We start from the raw sequence: 18327 nt of genomic DNA on the forward strand, positions 1-18327 counted from the left end.
TAAAGCTAGGCACCTGTCTTTTAAGCACAAAGCCACTGCAGTGAAAGTGACTGGTAAAGCTATGGCCCCATTGATAATACCTAAAATTCCTGTTCAGACCAAGGCTCCACTGGAAAGGCAAAAAAGAAGAGGAAATAACCTAAGATAGATGGGGACTGACCTATCTCCCAGGAAAGACCAGAGGTAAACCAAGTCGTATGGGCAACGGATAACACTAAGCACAGTCCTGTCACTGGCGATTGGACCTCACTTCCAATAGGGCACTGGAATCATAAAAAATCATAAAATAAAAGCACGTTCAATGAGCTACCTGAGGGCTTCCCTGGTAGTTCAATGGTTAAGAACCCACCTTCCCATGCAAGGGTCATGGGTTCCACCTCCAGCTGGGGAATTAAGACCCCACAGGCCTTGGGGCAACAAGGCGTGCACACCCACAACCAGAGTAAAGCCTGGGTGCCAAAAGGAAGGGCCTCGCACCAGTCCAGTACAGCGGGAAAGAGATTAAGGTGAGCTGATCATCCAATCAATATTTTAATAATAAAATGTGTCACAGAAGTTCAGAATATAGGTGCCCATCTCTGAAGACCTACCCATGCTCTCTATTTCTCTCCAGCTGAAAACTGTCAGCAGCCAAGGGAACCATCGAGGTTCCATCCATAATGGGTCTTGGCACTGGACCCTCAAAATGCAGCCGGATCTGAATTGTGTTTGAATTCAAAAAGTAGACAAAAGAAGGGAACCAAAACATAGCCAAAAGCTAAAAATTAAGGAAAGTGGATGTTCTCTTTGAAAAGTTGCTATCAATAATTCATAGATTTCTGTAAATTTTTCATCTATTATTTATTACAATTACATTAATGAATATATTAGGATGAAAACAAATGTTTTTTAAAATCTACTAAATGAAAGAACAGTAGGATAAGGAGCTATAACACGTCCGGGCTCGTTACGCACATTCTCTCCTTCTCTCCTAAGGACTAGGCCGAGAAGAATGCACAACTTTCACATTTTTAAAGATTAGCAGCCTTAGGCTCAAAGAAGTTAAATAACTTACTCTAAATCAATCAGGGAAAAAAAGGCTTTAAGATAAACATCCTTGATATTCTATAAAGGAGGCACAGACATTTTTCCCTGCATGAAGCAGAACATGGTAATCCACTCCAGTGTTCTTGCCTAGAGAATCCCATGGACAGAGGAGCCTGGGGGCTACAGTCCATGGGGTCGCACAGATTCAAACACAACTGAAGTGACTTAGCATGCACTCATGCACGGCCACCTCAGAGACTTGGCAACTGAACCCAAATGTTTATCTCTTCCTTGAGAAGCTAATTTTCACTCTTATATTAAAAGGTAGAGTAGCAGTCATGCAGTGTCTCTCCCCTCAAAATGCAAATCCAGTCGAATGTCCAGTTGCTTCCCCAGACTTGGCATCCCTCCCGGGGACAGTGAGAGATGGGAACCAGGTGCCCCTCTGCGCTGCTCACTGCTGGTCTCTCCAGTTCAGTCAGTCCAGTCGCTCAGTTGTGTCCAGCTCTTCATGACCCCACGGACCGCAGAACGCCAGGCCTCCCTTTCCATCACCAATCCCCAGAGCTTACTCAAACTAACTCATGTCCATTGAGTCGGTGATGCCATCCAACCATCTCATCCTCTTTCATCCCCTTCTCCTCCCGCCTTCAATCTTTCCCAGAATCAGGGTCTTTTCCAATGAGTCAGTTCTTCACATCAAGTGGCCAAAGTATTGGGGTTTCAGGTTCAACATCAGTCCTTCCAGTGAACACTCAGGACTGATTTCCTTTAGGGTGGACTGGTTGGATCTCCTTGAAGTCCAAGGGACTCTCAAGAGTCTTTACTGGTCTCTCCAGTAAAGCCTCTCCAATGCGACATTGCAGTACCCTTCTTTTCCCACCTTGTGTCTATTCAGTAAATGTTAGCTCCTCTGAGTTCCCCTACCTTGGAATTGCTCCTCTAATAAAGGAGGCTGCAGAGGAAATGCAGTAGCCTTTGGAAGGACTGCTCTGTTGAGGAAGTCAGCTATGTAAAATGTCCTGCCTGTATACCTATGGATGTTCTCGGCACATTCTTGTGAGTTTCACCTGGGCTCTCTTCCAGGTGCGGGTCTTATGAATGAAGTCTTCTGATATAAAACTGGTGAGCAAACTAAGCCTAATCAGAGACAAAGTTTTAAGTTAATATTCTCCTAGTCTTTCAGTTCAGTTCAGTCGCTCAGTCGTGTCCGACTCTTTGCGACTCCATGAATCGCATCACGCCAGGCCTCCCTGTCCATCACCAACTCCCGGAGTTCACCCAGACTCGCATCCATTGAGTCAGTGATGCCATCCAGCCATCTCATCCTCTGTCGTCCCCTTCTCCCCCTGCCCCCAATCCCTCCCAGCATCAGAGTCTTTTCCAATGAGTCAACTCTTCTCATGAGGTGGCCAAAGTACTGGATTTTCAGCTTTAGCATCATTCCTTCCAAAGAAATCCCAGGGCTGATCTCCTTCAGAATGGGCTGGTTGGATCTCCTTGCAGTCCAAGGGGCTCTCAAGTGTCTTCTCCTAGTCTTTACATGAGTGCAAATAATTACTGGTTTGTGAATTTTTAGGGATTCAAGGCAGAAGCTTAGAAAACACACCTCCAAGAAACCTCAGAAGCCAAAAAGTGTAAATGTAGAGACTGGTTTTTGAAAATTTGATCTTCAGAGTTCTGAATTCTCAGCCTTAAGGTAGACTGAAGATAGTTTTACTGACAAAGAAAAGGAGACAACAACAGCAACAACTATATTTTGAAGTCTAAGCATCTATGCCTCGGTTTGGGGCTGCTGTTTTTATAGTAAAGAAACATAATGATTTTCTCATTTTTTAAAAAACGCTGAGGGGAAGAACAGCATGTACCATGAAAAAGCAAAAACCCCCAAATTTAATGGACAGAAGCAAAACAATGAATTTTCTTTTGAAAAGTTTTGTAAAGGAAAGAAGTTAAATCTGTATCATTCAAAGCAATATATATAGCTTTATAAATGTGTAAACAAAGAATTCCCATTTAAAGAGAATTTTACAGGCTAAGAAGACAAGTGAGGAAAAATATTTTAGGAAATAAATTATAGGTTGTCAGATATACTGGACGCTTCAGCAATAAGGAAACTCCTATTTTCTTCTTACTAGTAAACATTCACATTGAAATAAGTATACTTTAGGACTCCGAAGCAATAAAGAAACATGCTTTTAAATTTCCCAACTTCCTGCCTCTTCAATGTGCCCCATCTTCTATAGGAGTCCTGAAATGTTGGCCTTCTTATACATTGCTATTTGATGAAAACACAAAATAGAGATTTCTAGGAATACTTGGTGAGGAACGGATGATATGACTATGCAAGAAGACCTCTCAAAAGCTGAAAAAGAGCTAAGGATACCTTAGGCTTCAAATTGTGTCTTTGTGATTGACCTGCAGGATTCCGGCATGCTCGATAGTGATTGCATTAATTCCGGTCTGCGGACCTGAACGTAGGAGGAGGCGGGGAAACAGGAGGCCCGATTGCCACGTAACCGCTGACTCAACGGAGAAGCAAGCAAACGGAAGAAACGACGTTGCCCGCGGTTAATGTCTAGTGGGCCAGAGCCATTTTTTCAACGCACAGCTAAGAGTTAAACTTGTTTTTCAGCCACTTCTTTAAAAGCAGGCCTATCCATACCCCTAATAGACAGTAAGGACTATTCAACCAGGCCTGACCTAGCCTTCGTCTTGAAGTCACTGAGCTACAGTCCTGTTCCGCTCACATCTGCTGCACCCCGGGATGAGTCCCCCGCTAACTGGAGCTGGCAATACGCACAGCTCCAGGGGGCACTGTGCCGTGCTCTGTTGCAAGAAGGGTGCCATGTGAGAGGCGCCCTGTGCCACCCTGAGGGGCCTCTGCTAGAGGGCAGCTCGGCTTTCATTCTGGTCAGAGACTGATTTTTAGAGGCTGTAATCAGCTGTGGAAAAATAAAAATGCATAAAGGAGATGGTGTTTTCACAGGTCAGTGATGAATGAGTCTCACTTGTGTAATGAACCATGGGCTCTGAGAACAGCGAACGCCCCAGTCCTGCGGTACCCACGGGCTCTGGGGTCCTAACCCGGCCCCACGTCTCTCGTCTCTGTCTCTGACCCTGACCCGGCGGAGCCTCCTCCCAGTCCCCAGCCCACCGTATCTCTTCCCGCTGTGCTTTCCATCCTCAGCTCAGCTTGCCCCTTACTTGCATCTTCTCCCTTTGCCTTCAACCTCTTTCCCCTTCCTTCCTGCTCCTACTTTTCCTTTCAGTTCTGCCCTTTTAAGCATCCCCAACATGCTTCCCTCCCTCTCTAGCCCCTTCCTTACTGTGTCCCAGCGGGTGCATCCCCATCCGCCTTTTCACTGTCTCTTTACCTTTCCCCTCACTGTTCTTTACTATTCTTTAAAGTAATTTTAAAATTACTTTAGAACATAGAAAAAGAAAATAAATGGGCATTTCATATATTATAGACATTTAACATCAGGAAAAATGTTGACAGCAGATAGATTACTCAAAAAACATTGTTGGGACGTTAAATAATCACATGGATCAACACTTCACATCACATACAAAAAAAAAAAAATTCACATGATTAAAGTGTCCAAAATAAATCCTTAAAAGTACTAGAAGATTCCATATCCCACTCCTAAAATTGAGAGGAAGAAACTCCAAGAGTTCAATTTCTATTAAACTATTGAAAAGATATGCTATTTTAATATTATCTCTGCTACATCACCACCACTTTGACTTACCTTCACGTCATTAAAACATGTCTGAAAATATAGAAAATATAGGCCAGTGGAAGGAAACTAGAGCTGTTAATAAAAATGTGAGAGTCTAAATCAGGGAGTACAAACCATAATCCATGTTTAAATGTCAGAGCACTCTCAAACACTATTTGTAAGTGTACCTTAACTGGAATTAATATCAAGACATCAATTTTCTTAAAATGATAACACTGGAAACTCCGGTATCACACAAGGTGTCATCGTCACCTGGATACTGATTTATCAGAAGAAGGCAGGGTGCCCTGTAGTGTTTCCACAAGTTTATCTGCAGCTGAAACCATGGTTAGGACATGGTGACCACAAGGAATGTTACTTGAAATGTTAGAAAAAGATTTTCTTAAAACAAAAATTTCTAACTAAAATTCAAATGCACCTTGAAAATAATTATTTTTAAGAAGAATAACAAAAAGAATAGAAGAAAACTTTTGAGGCAATGAATAGACTTATGGCATAAGTGCTATAATGGTTTCCCAACTGCATACTTATCAATTTGTAGGCATTAAATGTGTACAGCTTTGCACGTCAGTCATACCTCGGTAAGGCATTTTTTTTTAAAGGGAAAAGTAAACACTAGGAGAAATGTGACAATATTTTAATCTCAAAATGGAAAGAATTTTCCTAAACAGACTTAAGAAATCCATAAACCACAATCAAAAATGGAGAGAAAATTTAAAATGTACTCATTTCTTATATTAACATTTTATAGACCTTGGAAGGACACACAGTGGTTATAACAGGGAGAAATAGGGTGAACTAGGCAAATGTAGGTCACTATGGAGGAGAAGCTTTCACTTTAATAAAACAGAGATGTATATTACACAATAATACCTATTTTAAGCACGAGGAAACACTTTCCGAGAAAGGAATACTTGCTTATGATAGAATATCTAGATAAAATATCTAGAAGGTGATGAAGCCAAGATTTGAATCAAAAAAGGTAAACTGAGTTAAAGTGGCACATGATTATGGGTAATTCATAGGATTCCAAAATGTCGTGTTAGAATAACAGAAATATTTTGAATAGTGTGTCAGCTTACCTTACAGTAAAACGTAGGACTCTCTTCTTCATGGAACCCTGCGTTTTGTTCACATCTCTCCTTTGATACCGTTTCATCAGTGGTCTTTTCAGAGGAAGAACACAGGCATCGACGGAAGGGAAGAACAGTTTGGAAAGCACGCTGGCAATTCTCCAGCCTATATATTTGGAGAAACTTTCATCCCCTATATTTGATGAAACTTTTGTACTATTACTTGTGAAAGGATCAGTTGGGTCATTTATCTCCGCCTGTTTAAAGAAAAAAAAAAAAAAGTAACAACAAAGAATTAAATGAGAGAAAAAATAATGTGTTATTAAATAAAAGGTAAAATATATTTTTATTTTCTTTGACTAGGAAAGAAATAGTCTTCCTATTAAATAAAAATAAGATTTAAAGGAGAAAAATGCATTTTCTCAAAAGATTTTAAAAATCGTAGCAAGAATTTTCAACCAAAAAAACTATTAAGCATAAAGGAAATTAGTCTTGAAATTTTTTTAATGTAATTATATAATTTCTATTTTAAATCTATATACTTCCCATACAAGAATTTCATAAGCATTTATAATACTTAACAAGAAAGTAAGCAATCAGTTGAAGCATTGATAGTATAAATGTTTTATTAGGTCAGACTTTCATTTCTCTCTGTGTAATCTAAACTTTCCTTGAAGCCAACAGAAAATTTCTATAGCATGAAATCTGAGTTAAGTAAAATACAAAAAGGGCTTTATAGTTAGCTTGTATTGGAAATGTTACAGGGTTTAGATTTATATTGAATTATGTCCTAATATAGAAACACACACACACACACACACACACACACACACAAAACTCAAGAATATATAAGCAATTTTTATTCGGGTAAGAGCAATTTTCTGAATTTTCTTATTCATGTCCAATAATATCCATGACTGATTTTTAATTATACCTTCTTCTGAAACAGCTAAAGGTACATTTTCTTCAAATAAATGAAGATGTAAGTTTCACAATGTCATGTATTATGTTTTTAGTGTTCACAATAAGTTAATATTAAAAACTCTTTCTCATAACTAAGTTAGGTACTACCTCCTTTTATTTGTTTTTACAGTTTTATTTAATATTATCCATCTTCGGGCAGCTCATTATTAGTCACGCAGGATTCGTTTTAAATATCTGTAGATCCTTCGGTAGAAAATGAAGAATGAAAAATGTTTTTCTTCATATGAACATCTAAATAACCTCTTTAGGATTCCAAGATTAGGGCTAGCACAGTGAAATTACTATTTAAAGACTAACTATTGCGTTATCTCAGCTTCCCTGATGGCTCAGTGCATAAAGAATCTGCCTGCAATGCAGGAGACACAGGAGACACAGGTTTAATCTCTGGGTCAGGAAGATCCCCTGGGGGAGGAAATGACAACCCACTCCAGTAGTTTCTTGCCTGAATAATCCCATGGACAGAGAAGCCTGGTGGGTTACAGTCCAAAGGGTCGTAAAGAGTCAGACATGACTGACTGAATGATTTCATTATCTAGACAAAATTACAGTGGAAAAAATGAGAACAATCTTATGATAAAGACTGAAAAAGTAAAGGTTTAAAGCAATGAGGAAAACAGAAAAAGGCAAAATAAATAATACATAAGACTGAAAGGATAAGAAAGAATAACAGGCAAATACATGTAAAAAGGGTGTGGTGAAAATCACGCATGTAAGCATCAATATAATGAAATGAAGACTCAAAGGAGCCTCAAAGTGCTAGATATTACACTGACCCTTAAAAAGAGGGCTACATTTTCACTATTTCAGAAAAAGAACCTTTTCACCAGCCCTTATTGATATATACCTACTCTTAAATATCTTTGATTTCCATTATCTCTGGATATTGAAATCAGTATACAGTTCCATTTATTCTATTCCCAGTTGTGTATCTTGCTTATTAACCAGGTCAAGCTCATGGAAAGAGCATTCAATTCGAAACAAGAAGTTAAATGTGCCTAGGACACTCAATAGCTGTTATGATTTTTAGGACATTAAGGTGTCAAAGTCTGCATGTCCCATCGATAAAACGGTAATCACAATATCTGGGTTATTTATTCTGCTCCATTTCTGTGGATTAATTTTTTCATAAGAAAAGGTAGTTCAGAATCAATAACACCATATAGTCGTACAAACATGTTACTAAGAGTTCTTCCGTTGCTGACAGAATATGAATGAATACATGTCTGAGTGAATGAATAAACCAACCAAAACAGTGTCTTCTCACCACATAATTTCTGGTAACCACCTTGTTTCCAGGGGAGCGCTGCTGAGCATCACAGAATCTGCACGCCCTCCTCACTCCGTCTCGCTTGGCTGTGCTTTGCCTTCTGCCCTCCTGGATGGGTCATAGACCCAGAGGCCAGCTCCCTCCCAGAGCAGCATGAAGACAGTGCCGCAGCCTCCTCAGTGGTTCCCTACTTGAAAGCTCAGGTCAGTTTTCCTTCCTCAGTGATTCCCAAGGCATTCAACTTATGGAAAAGTAGTTTCACATACTGGTCAAATGCATATTGGCCTTATCTATAAAAGGTTTTGTTCGTTTTCCTGCAGGAAGAAGTCAGGAAAGAAGATGGACTTTGCAGTTAGATCTGAAATCAGGTCTAGCTATTAAGGATGCAACTTGCAGAACTGAGTTAACCTCTCCCGGTCTATGCTTTGGGTTCAGTTTGGTTCCACCGTGTTTTTCATTTGTGATGTAGAGATAATAATAGCCACTGCTTAGAGCTTTGTGAGGGTTCATGTAGACAACAGAGATGACCTGTGTCGCCAACAGTGAGACGCTCAACAGGCACCAGTGCTTTCGGGGGTGCCCCAAGACAGACGCGATGCTCGAGCTTTCATGAGCTGCTCCCACCACCGACCTAGAGAAGCCTTGATCCACCTCTTCAGCCAAAGACAAGTTTGCTACATAGTCACTTTTATATTAGCAAATTTATCAAATAAGATTATAATTATATTTCCAGAGTAATCTCTAAGGAATCTTCTTTCTTCATGAGCTATTATCCCCTTATTTTTTTTTTTTTTTTACTACAACGCAGGGCATGTGGGATCTTAGTTCCCAGACCAGGGATTGAACCCATGCCCCTAGCATTGGAAGCACAGAGTCTTAACCACGAGGCCACCAGGGAAGACCTATTATTCTCATTTTAAAATTCAGAGACTGAATTTATTTATGCCAATGATACATTAGTATGAATCTATACATCTTAGAAGTAAATTTACCAAAAACATTAATGACCACTTTTAAAAGTAGACTCTGAAATCAAGAAATTACTATTTAGTCTGCCAGTGAGTATTATCCCAAATTCCATCTTTATACATTAATATTCTTATCATGTGTCCCTATTTTTTAACAATGCCATGTAGGCTTTAAAATTCAGGATTCTTCTTATTGGCTTGTTGAAACTTGATACTTTTTATTAAGAAACATGGCAATTTTTGATTACCTATGCTAATTTTACTGATTTAGTCTTAAAATTGGAAAAGTGGTACTCCTGAAGAATATTTCTCTCACACACAGATTGCAGCCACATGCAAGGTCAGATTTTCATTCTTCTGTCTTTATTTTGGGCATAATGATGGTAAAAATCATGATTCATTTAGGCTGGCAAGAAGATAGATAACTCAGAGCAGGTGAAATTACCCAAAGAATTGTGAGGTAGTAGCAACAAAAAAGAAAAGAAAATCCTGTCCAGAGTTCTGCATTTTCCATCAGTATTTAGGGAACTGTAGTAAACACACTAAAATTCAAGCTAATTCACACTACACTTGACATGAGAGAATAAAAGGGAAAGAAATAGGGTGTTAGGGCACTGCAGCACAGCCTGCACCAGTACTTCTCCATCTCTTCGTCTCTGTTTTTGGCCTCCACTTCTCCTTAAGTAGACTCAGAGCTGAGAACATTTAACTTATTTGTGAAAAAATATATAATTTTTCTTCAAAGTTAAAAATTTTAATGTTTTATAGTTTTCTATATATAGGTCTTTAGTTTCTTTAGGTAGATATATTCCTAAGTATTTTATTCTTTCCGTTGCAATGGTGAATGGAATTATTTCCTTAATTTCTCTTTCTGTTTTCTCATTATTAGTGTATAGGAATGCAAGGGATTTCTGTGTGTTTATTTTATATCCTGCAACTTTACTATAGTCATTGATTAGTTCTAGTAATGTTCTAGTGGAGTCTTTAGGGTTTTCTATGTAGAGGATCATGTCATCTGCAAATAGTGAGAGTTTTACTTCTTCTTTTCCAATTTGGATTCCTTTTATTTCTTTTTCTGCTCTGATTGCTGTGGCCATTGAGGATAATGTTTGCTGTGGGTTTGTCATATATAGCTTTTATTATGTTGAGGTATGTTCCTTCTATTCCTGCTTTCTGGAGAGTTTTTATCATAAATGGGTGTTGAATTTTGTCAATGGCTTTCTCTGCATCTATTGAGATAATCATATGGTTTTTATTTTTCAATTTGTTAATGTGGTGTATTACATTGATTGATTTGCAGATATTGAAGAATCCTTGCATCCCTGGGATAAAGCCCACTTGATCATGGTGTATGATCTTTTTAATGTGTTGTTGGATTCTGATTGCTAGAATTTTGTTAAGGATTTTTGCATCTATGTTCATCAGTGATATTGGCCTGTAGTTTTCTTTTTTTGTGGGATCTGTGTCAGGTTTTGGTATTAGGGTGATGGTGGCCTCATAGAATGAGTTTGGAAGTTTACCTTCCTTTGCAATTTTCTGGAAGAGTTTGAGCAGGATAGGTGTTAGCTCTTCTCTAAATTTTTGGTAGAATTCAGCTGTGAAGCCATCTGGACTGGGGCTTTTGTTTGCTGGAAGATTTTTGATTACAGTTTCAATTTCCGTGCTTGTGATGGGTCTGTTAAGATTTTCTATTTCTTCCTGGTCCAGTTTTGGAAAGTTGTACTTTTCTAAGAATTTGTCCATTTCTTCCATGTTGTCCATTTTATTGGCATATAATTGTTGATAGTAGTCTCTTATGATCCTTTGTATTTCTGTGTTGTCTGTTGTGATCTCTCCATTTTCATTTCTAATTTTATTGATTTGATTTTCTCCCTTTGTTTCTTGATGAGTCTGGCTAATGGTTTGTCAATTTTATTTATCCTTTCAAAGAACCAGCTTTTGGTTTTGTTGATTTTGCTATGGTCCCTTTTGTTTCTTTTGCATTTATTTCTGCTCTAATTTTTTAAGATTTCTTTCCTTCTACTAACCCTGGGGTTCTTCATTTCTTCCTTTTCTAGTTGCTTTAGGTGTAGAGTTAGGTTATTTATTTGACTTTTTTCTTGTTTCTTGAGGTGTGCCTGTATTGCTATGAACTTTCCGCTTAGGACTGCTTTTACCGTGTCCCACAGGTTTTGGGTTGTTGTGTTTTCATTTTCATTCGTTTCTATGCAAATTTTGATTTCTTTCTTGATTTCTTCTGTGATTTGTTGGTTATTCAGCAGCGTGTTGTTCAGCCTCCATATGTTGCATTCACCATTGCAATGAAAAGAATAAAATACTTAGGAATATATCTACCTAAAGAAACTAAAGACCTATATATAGAAAACTATAAAACACTGGTGAAAGAAATCAAAGGGGACACTAATAGATGGAGAAATATACCATGTTCATGGATTGGAAGAATCAATATAGTGAAAATGAGTATACTACCCAAAGCAAATTATAGATTCAATGCAATCCCTATCAAGCTACCAAAAGTATTCTTCACAGAGCTAGAACAAATAATTTCACAATTTGTATGGAAATACAAAAAGCCTCGAAGAGCCAAAGAGATCTTGAGAAAGAAGAATGGAACTGGAGGAATCAACCTACCTGACTTCAGGCTCTACTACAAAGCCACAGTCATCAAGACAGTATGGTACTGGCACAAAGACAGAAATATAGATCAATGGAACAAAATAGAAAGCCCAGAGATAAATCCACGCACATATGGACACCTTATCTTTGACAAAGGAGGCAAGAATATACAATGGATTAAAGACAATCTCTTTAACAAATGGTGCTGGGAAATCTGGTCAACCACTTGTAAAAGAATGAAACTAGAACATTTTCTAACACCATACACAAAAATAAACTCAAAATGGATTAAAGATCTAAATGTAAGACCAGAAACTATAAAACTCCTAGAGGAGAACATAGGCAAAACACTCTCTGACATACATCACAGCAGGATCCTCTATGACCCACCTCCCAGAATATTGGAAATAAAAGCAAAAATAAACAAATGGGACCTAACTAACCTTAAAAGCTTCTGCACATCAAAGGAAACTATTAGCAAGGTGAAAAGACAGCCTTCAGAATGGGAGAAAATAATAGCAAATGAAGCAACTGACAAACAACTAATCTCAAAAATATACAAGCAACTCCTACAGTTCAACTCCAGAAAAATAACTGACCCAATCAAAAAATGGGCCAAAGAACTAAATAGACATTTCTCCAAAGAAGACATATAGAGGGCTAACAAACACATGAAAAGATGCTCAACATCACTCATTATCAGAGAAATGCAAATCAAAACCACTATGAGGTACCATTTCACACCAGTCAGAATGGCTGCGATCCAAAAGTCTACAAATAATAAATGCTGGAGAGGGTGTGGAGAAAAGGGAACCCTCTTACACTGTTGGTGGGAATACAAACTAGTACAGCCATTATGGAGAACAGTGTGGAGATTCCTTAAAAAAACTGGAAATAGAACTGCCTTATGACCCAGCAATCCCACTGCTGGGCATACACAATGAGGAAACCAGAAGGGAAAGAGACACGTGTACCTCAATGTTCATCGCAGCACTGTTTATAATGGCTGGGACATGGAAGCAACCTAGATGTCCATCAGCAGATGAATGGATAAGAAAGCTGTGGTACATATACACAATGGAGTATTACTCAGCCATTAAAAAGAAAACATTTGAATCAGTTCTAATGAGGTGGATGAAACTGGAGCCTATTATACAGAGTGAAGTAAGCCAGAAGGAAAAACACCAATACAGTATACTAACGCATATATATGGAATTTAGAAAGATGGTAACAATAACCCTGTGTACGAGACAGCAAAAGAGACACTGATGTATAGAACAGTCTTATGGACTCTATGGAAGAGGGAGAGAGGGTGGGAAGATTTGGGAGAATGGCATTGAAACATGTAAAATATCATGTATGAAACGAGATGCCAGTCCAGGTTCGATGCACGATACTGGATGCTTGGGGCTAGTGCACTGGGACGACCCAGAGGGATGGTATGGGGAGGGAGGAGGGTTCAGGATGGGGAACACATGTATACCTGTGGCGGATTCATTTTGATATTTGGCAAAACTAATACAATTATGTAAAGTTTAAAAATAAAATAAAAATTAAAAAAAATTTTAAATGAAAGTGACTCACTGGTGGTCTCGAAAGATTATTTCCTCCAGGAGTTATAAAATCTCACAAATGAGGACAGCAGTTACTAAAATCGTGGTCCTCAGACCATGATTATTGTCATCGCCTCGGGGCATGTTATAAATAGAGAATTTCAGGCCATACTCCTAAATGTATTAAAGTTTAAAACCCACTATTACAGTAGACTAAGAAAAGGACTAGATGGGAATATCCATTTTCCCACTTTACAAATTGAGTGACCTTGCACAGATTACTTAGCCGCTCTGAGCATGCTTCTTCATTCCTAAAATGGAATGATAACACTATTCTCCTCCCTGGGCTCCTGTAAAAGTTAAACACAAGAACTGAATGTATTTTTTAGCATAGTGTCTGACACACAGAAGTTCTTCAATAAATGCGAGTTTCTTGTTTCTATCTAATTTTAGAGGCAGGATGGCACGGAACCTTTAGGTTCAGCTCACTCACAGGTGCCTCCACCACTGCTCACTCATTTTAATCTTGCTTAGACTCAGGTCCTTACCTGTATGAGTGCTGATGGCGGTGGGAATTATGAGGTTTAGATGAGTTGCGTTAGGTAAGATACTTAGCACAGCGGCTGGTGCATTGTAAAATCTCTGCAAATATTTTTGTTTTCTTAAAACAATGTGTCTGTTACACTGGAATTCTATTGATAAGTATTTAAGGAAACTATATGCTGCCAAAAATGCATCTCCCTTTCCCCACTCAAGAGTTTCCATTTATGTCAGAAGAATAACCACATGTGGGGGAAGAGAAAGAGAGGTACTGAGAGGACAGGGAAAATACTGCTGCTGTTCTGCTTTGCTGCTCTACAGAGCGCATTAGGAGTATGGAAATGTCGTAAAGAATAAAAACAAATTTTATTTTAAAGATCTCACCAGGAAATGTTAACCACCAAGTGCTTACCTAATGAGTCAAAGGTACTCTGAATAAAATCGTGTATTCGTTTTAGCTGTACATATTTCCTTTTGATATTTTAGGTCATGTAACAGATGGCAGAGAGCATTTACACATGATGACTTTTCCTAGGCGTGCCAACATATGCTGCTGAATTGCCTATACAGCGGAGCCTTGCTCATTGCAAGTCTCCCTGGAAGTATTTCAAACAAAGCACATCAATTAACATTTGTTTATTATGCCGCTGTGAGTATATGACAGTTTTTGATTTCTTTCCCAAATACTCAGGCAACAGTTGGGTTTATATTGAATTTGTCAGATAAAGGGCTCATGTTTAGGGATCTATTTAGAAATGTTTTTCACTTCAAACATGCTACTAAATATCTCACTTCTCATCTAACCTCCATTAGGCATCAAATTTTCTGAACAGATAAAAAAAGAATTACAGATGATAGAACGTTATTATGGATTAAAAAAAATACAAGCCATCAAAGTATACAACACAGCGAAGGATTTACCAGTGATGTAGATAAATTCAGGTATTAAATATAAACCTTAAATTATCGAATTCAGTAGATTATCATATGAATTGCATATATATTTTTAAAGTATAAAAAGATAGAATCTCTCTTAATTCCATTATTATATGGATTATCATATGAATTGCATATATATTTTTAAAGTAGAAAAAGATAAAATCTCTCTTAATTCCATAAATATACAAGTATCATAAATCCTTCTGAAATAAATCCTTCCCACTCTAATGTAGCCTATAATTAATGTGATTCACCCTGTGTAGGTAATATGATGAATACCTTTCATGAAGCAAGTATCTGGGAGCAAGGGAGTAGGAAGGAAAGAATAAACAAAGGTTTTCTATAATCACACTTGTTTGCATTAACTGAAGTAAGAGTGGGATAAACATTTTAGATCAAAGCATCTGAGGTGCAAGGCTTCACTGTATAGTTTTGTTTTTTGGGTTTTTTGATATGTTCTCTGTTCACGTTGAGCAGTGAGGAAAGATCTGAAGACTAACAGAATGAGCAAGTTCCTATTTGATGCTATAGAATTTGTCCCCCAAAGTGAAGGTGAAGACAAAGTGACAGTGTTAGCCACTCAGTCGTGTCCAGCGCTTTGTGACCTGTGGACTGTCCACGCTTCGGGACCCCATGGACAGTAGCCCGCCAGGCTCCTCTGTCCATGGGATTCTCCAGGCAAGAACACTGCAGTGGGTTGCCATTTCGTTCTCCGGGGGATCATCACGACCCAGAGATCGAACCGGGGTCTCCCTCATTACAGGCAGATTCTTTACTGTCTGGGTCACCAGGGAGGCCCCAAGAATACTGGAGTGGGTAGCCATCCCTTTTCCAGGGCTCGAACGGAGGTCTCCTACACTGCAGGCAGATTCTTGACCATATGAGCCAGCAGGGAAGCACCAGGACAGTAATGTAAGTGGGTCAATAGAATGTGGGAACTAGTGACTAATTTTTTAAAACTGAGGACATTTAGGAATAAGTAATTAACCTTTTTATTTTATTTCTGTAAATCTGTTTGCCATTATAGGGCCAAAGGAAAGGAAAGAAAACCTTGATTATATCATGCTTATGTTCTACTGTAAAATTAAACCTATAAAGATGTATAGTGTAGAAAGTATTCAGACAAGACAGTACAATTTTAATAAATTCAAAATATTTGCTTTAACATATTACACTTATAGACCAAATGTGCTCATTCTTTTGAAATCATCTTGCTTTGTTTTATTCATATATGTGATTTAGTTGTTTAAGTTATTCCACAGTACCATTATTAACTTGCTTAAGAACAGGCAGGCTTTTAAAATATAAAATAAATGAGTATCATTTCCCCAGAAAAATTAAGTATAAAAGGGAGCTTCAGCTGCAGAATTTAAGGAAGTTAGAAGATCACAGAGGAGTAACGTAAGAACAGAGTGCTGCCTGGGGATGGCAGAGAGAAAACCTGAAAACTGCATAGATGCCAATCACTTTGGGCTCCAAAATCACTGCAGACAGTAACTGCAGCCATGAAATTAAAAGATGCCTGCTCCTTGGAAGAAAAGCAGTGACCTAGACAGCGTATTAAAAAGCAGAGACATTACTTTGCCTGGAAAGGTCCGTCTAGTCAAGGCTATGGTTTTTCCAGTGGTCATGTAGAAATGTGAGAGTTGGACAATAAAAAAGGCTGAGCACTGAAGAAATGATGCCTTTGAACTGTGGTGTTGGAGAAGACTCATGAGAGTCCCTTGGACTGCAAGGAGATCCAACCAGTCCATCCTAGAGGAAATCAACCCAGAATATTCACTGGAAGAACTGATGCTGAAACTGAAGCTCCAATACTTTGGCCACCTGATGCGAAGAGCTGACGCGTTGAAAAGACCCTGATGCTGGGTCTTGAAGACTGAAGATTGAAGGGGATGGCAGAGGATGAGATGGTCGGATGGCATCACTGACTTAATGGACATGCGTTTGAGCAAACCCTGGGAGATGGTGAAGGTTGGGGAAACGTGGGGTGCTGCAGTCCATGGGGTCGCAAAGAGTTGGACATGACTGAGCGACTGAACAGAACAGCAACCACTTTGATCTTTTGAATAATTAGCTTTGGAGAATTTAAAGGAGTTAGTTTAGACACTGTTAGTACTGAACCTAGTACAGACATGTTAATATGTAGCTTGACATTAAAATTGTACTACCTTGAGGCTTCCCTAGTGGTTCAGTGGTTAAGATGCCACGCTTCCATTGCAGGGGCCTGGGTACAATCCCTGGTCAGGGAACCAGATACCACATGCTGCAACAACAACAACAAAACCTCACGTGCACAGTGAAGACTGGAGATCCCACATGCGGCACAGCCACACAAATACACAACAACAACAACAAAACCTCATGTGCCTCAGTGAAGACTGATCCCACATGCGGCACAGCCACACAAATAAATATTTTAAAAATTTATATACTAGCTAAAAATAAGTTGGAAAAATTTGATGACTAAAGTCATAAAAATGATGCAAGGAAAAACATTATATAGGAAAAGAATAAACAGCAATGGATTAGACACTTTGTCCTATCCATACTAAAATAGATTCTTGGCCAACAAACCTTTAGAATCAAATTGAATAAAACCCTTCTGTCAGTGAAAACTGACAGAATTAGCCACCAGCCAACGCTCATGAAAAGAATATGAAAGGATTTTCTTTGAGCAAAAGAAAAATAATCCCGTATAGAAGGCCAGCAATTCAAGAAGAAAAAGTAAAGAAAGAAACAAGTAAATATATCAGTAAAGCACAAGTATATTGAGTGTATAAAACAACATTAATATGTTGGCATCTGTAAACAGACACACAAGCATACAGCATACACATATAGAAATACATCCAAGAAACACAATTTAAATGCTCAACAGGAAAAGTGTACAAAAGAAATAAAAGTTGTTAAAGTATTATAAGACCATTTTATGGCCCAGGAAAACATAAATCCCCCTACATTAGAATGAGATAATGAAGGATTCATTTTGAAACATTGGAGTAACAAATAAAAGACTGCGTGACTACAAAATAAACAAGCAGAAAGGCTAGGAGGCAATGGTATAATGAGAAATCTTCCTGAAAGGGCACACAACTAGTTTTAAAAAAAGGATAGAGGAGAACCAGAAAATAAGTAACAAAATGGCAACAAGTACATAACTATCAATAATCACTTTACATGTCTACAGATTAAATTCTCCAATCACAGCACATAAGGTAGCTGCTGCTACTGCTGCTGCTGCTGCTGCTAAGTCGCTTCAGTCGTGTCCAACTCTATTCGACCCCATAGACGGCAGCCCACCAGGCTCCCTCATCCCTGGGATTCTCCAGGCAAGACCACTGAAGTGGGTTGCCATTTCCTTCTCCAATGCATGAAAGTGAAAAGTGAAAGTCAAGTCGCTCAGTCGTGTCCGACTCTTAGCGACCCCATGGACTGCAGCCCACCAGGCTCCTCCATCCATGGGATTTTCCAGGCAAGAGTACTGGAGTGGGGTGCCATTGCCTTCTCTTTAAGGTAGCTGATTGGATTTAAAAAAAAAAAAACAAGACCTATCTACATGTTGCCTATAAGAGACTCTACAGCTAAAGACAAATGCAGACTGAAAGTGGGGA

The 18327-nt window shown here is 38.6% G+C and overlaps 1 protein-coding gene across 1 annotated transcript in view; it reads right to left on the reverse strand.

Annotated features, from left to right (window-relative positions):
* TMEM232 (transmembrane protein 232) overlaps positions 1-18327 on the reverse strand; it is a 233059-nt gene that overhangs the window by 89345 nt on the left and 125387 nt on the right. The window contains exon 12 of the mRNA XM_070374679.1: positions 5855-6102. Within this exon, the coding sequence (XP_070230780.1) occupies positions 5855-6102 (248 nt within the window). The remainder of the gene's footprint in view (positions 1-5854; positions 6103-18327) is intronic.

The sequence above is a fragment of the Bos mutus genome, chromosome 7 (assembly GCF_027580195.1).
Source record: "Bos mutus isolate GX-2022 chromosome 7, NWIPB_WYAK_1.1, whole genome shotgun sequence".
In the NCBI taxonomy this organism is placed as follows: Eukaryota; Metazoa; Chordata; class Mammalia; order Artiodactyla; family Bovidae; genus Bos; species Bos mutus.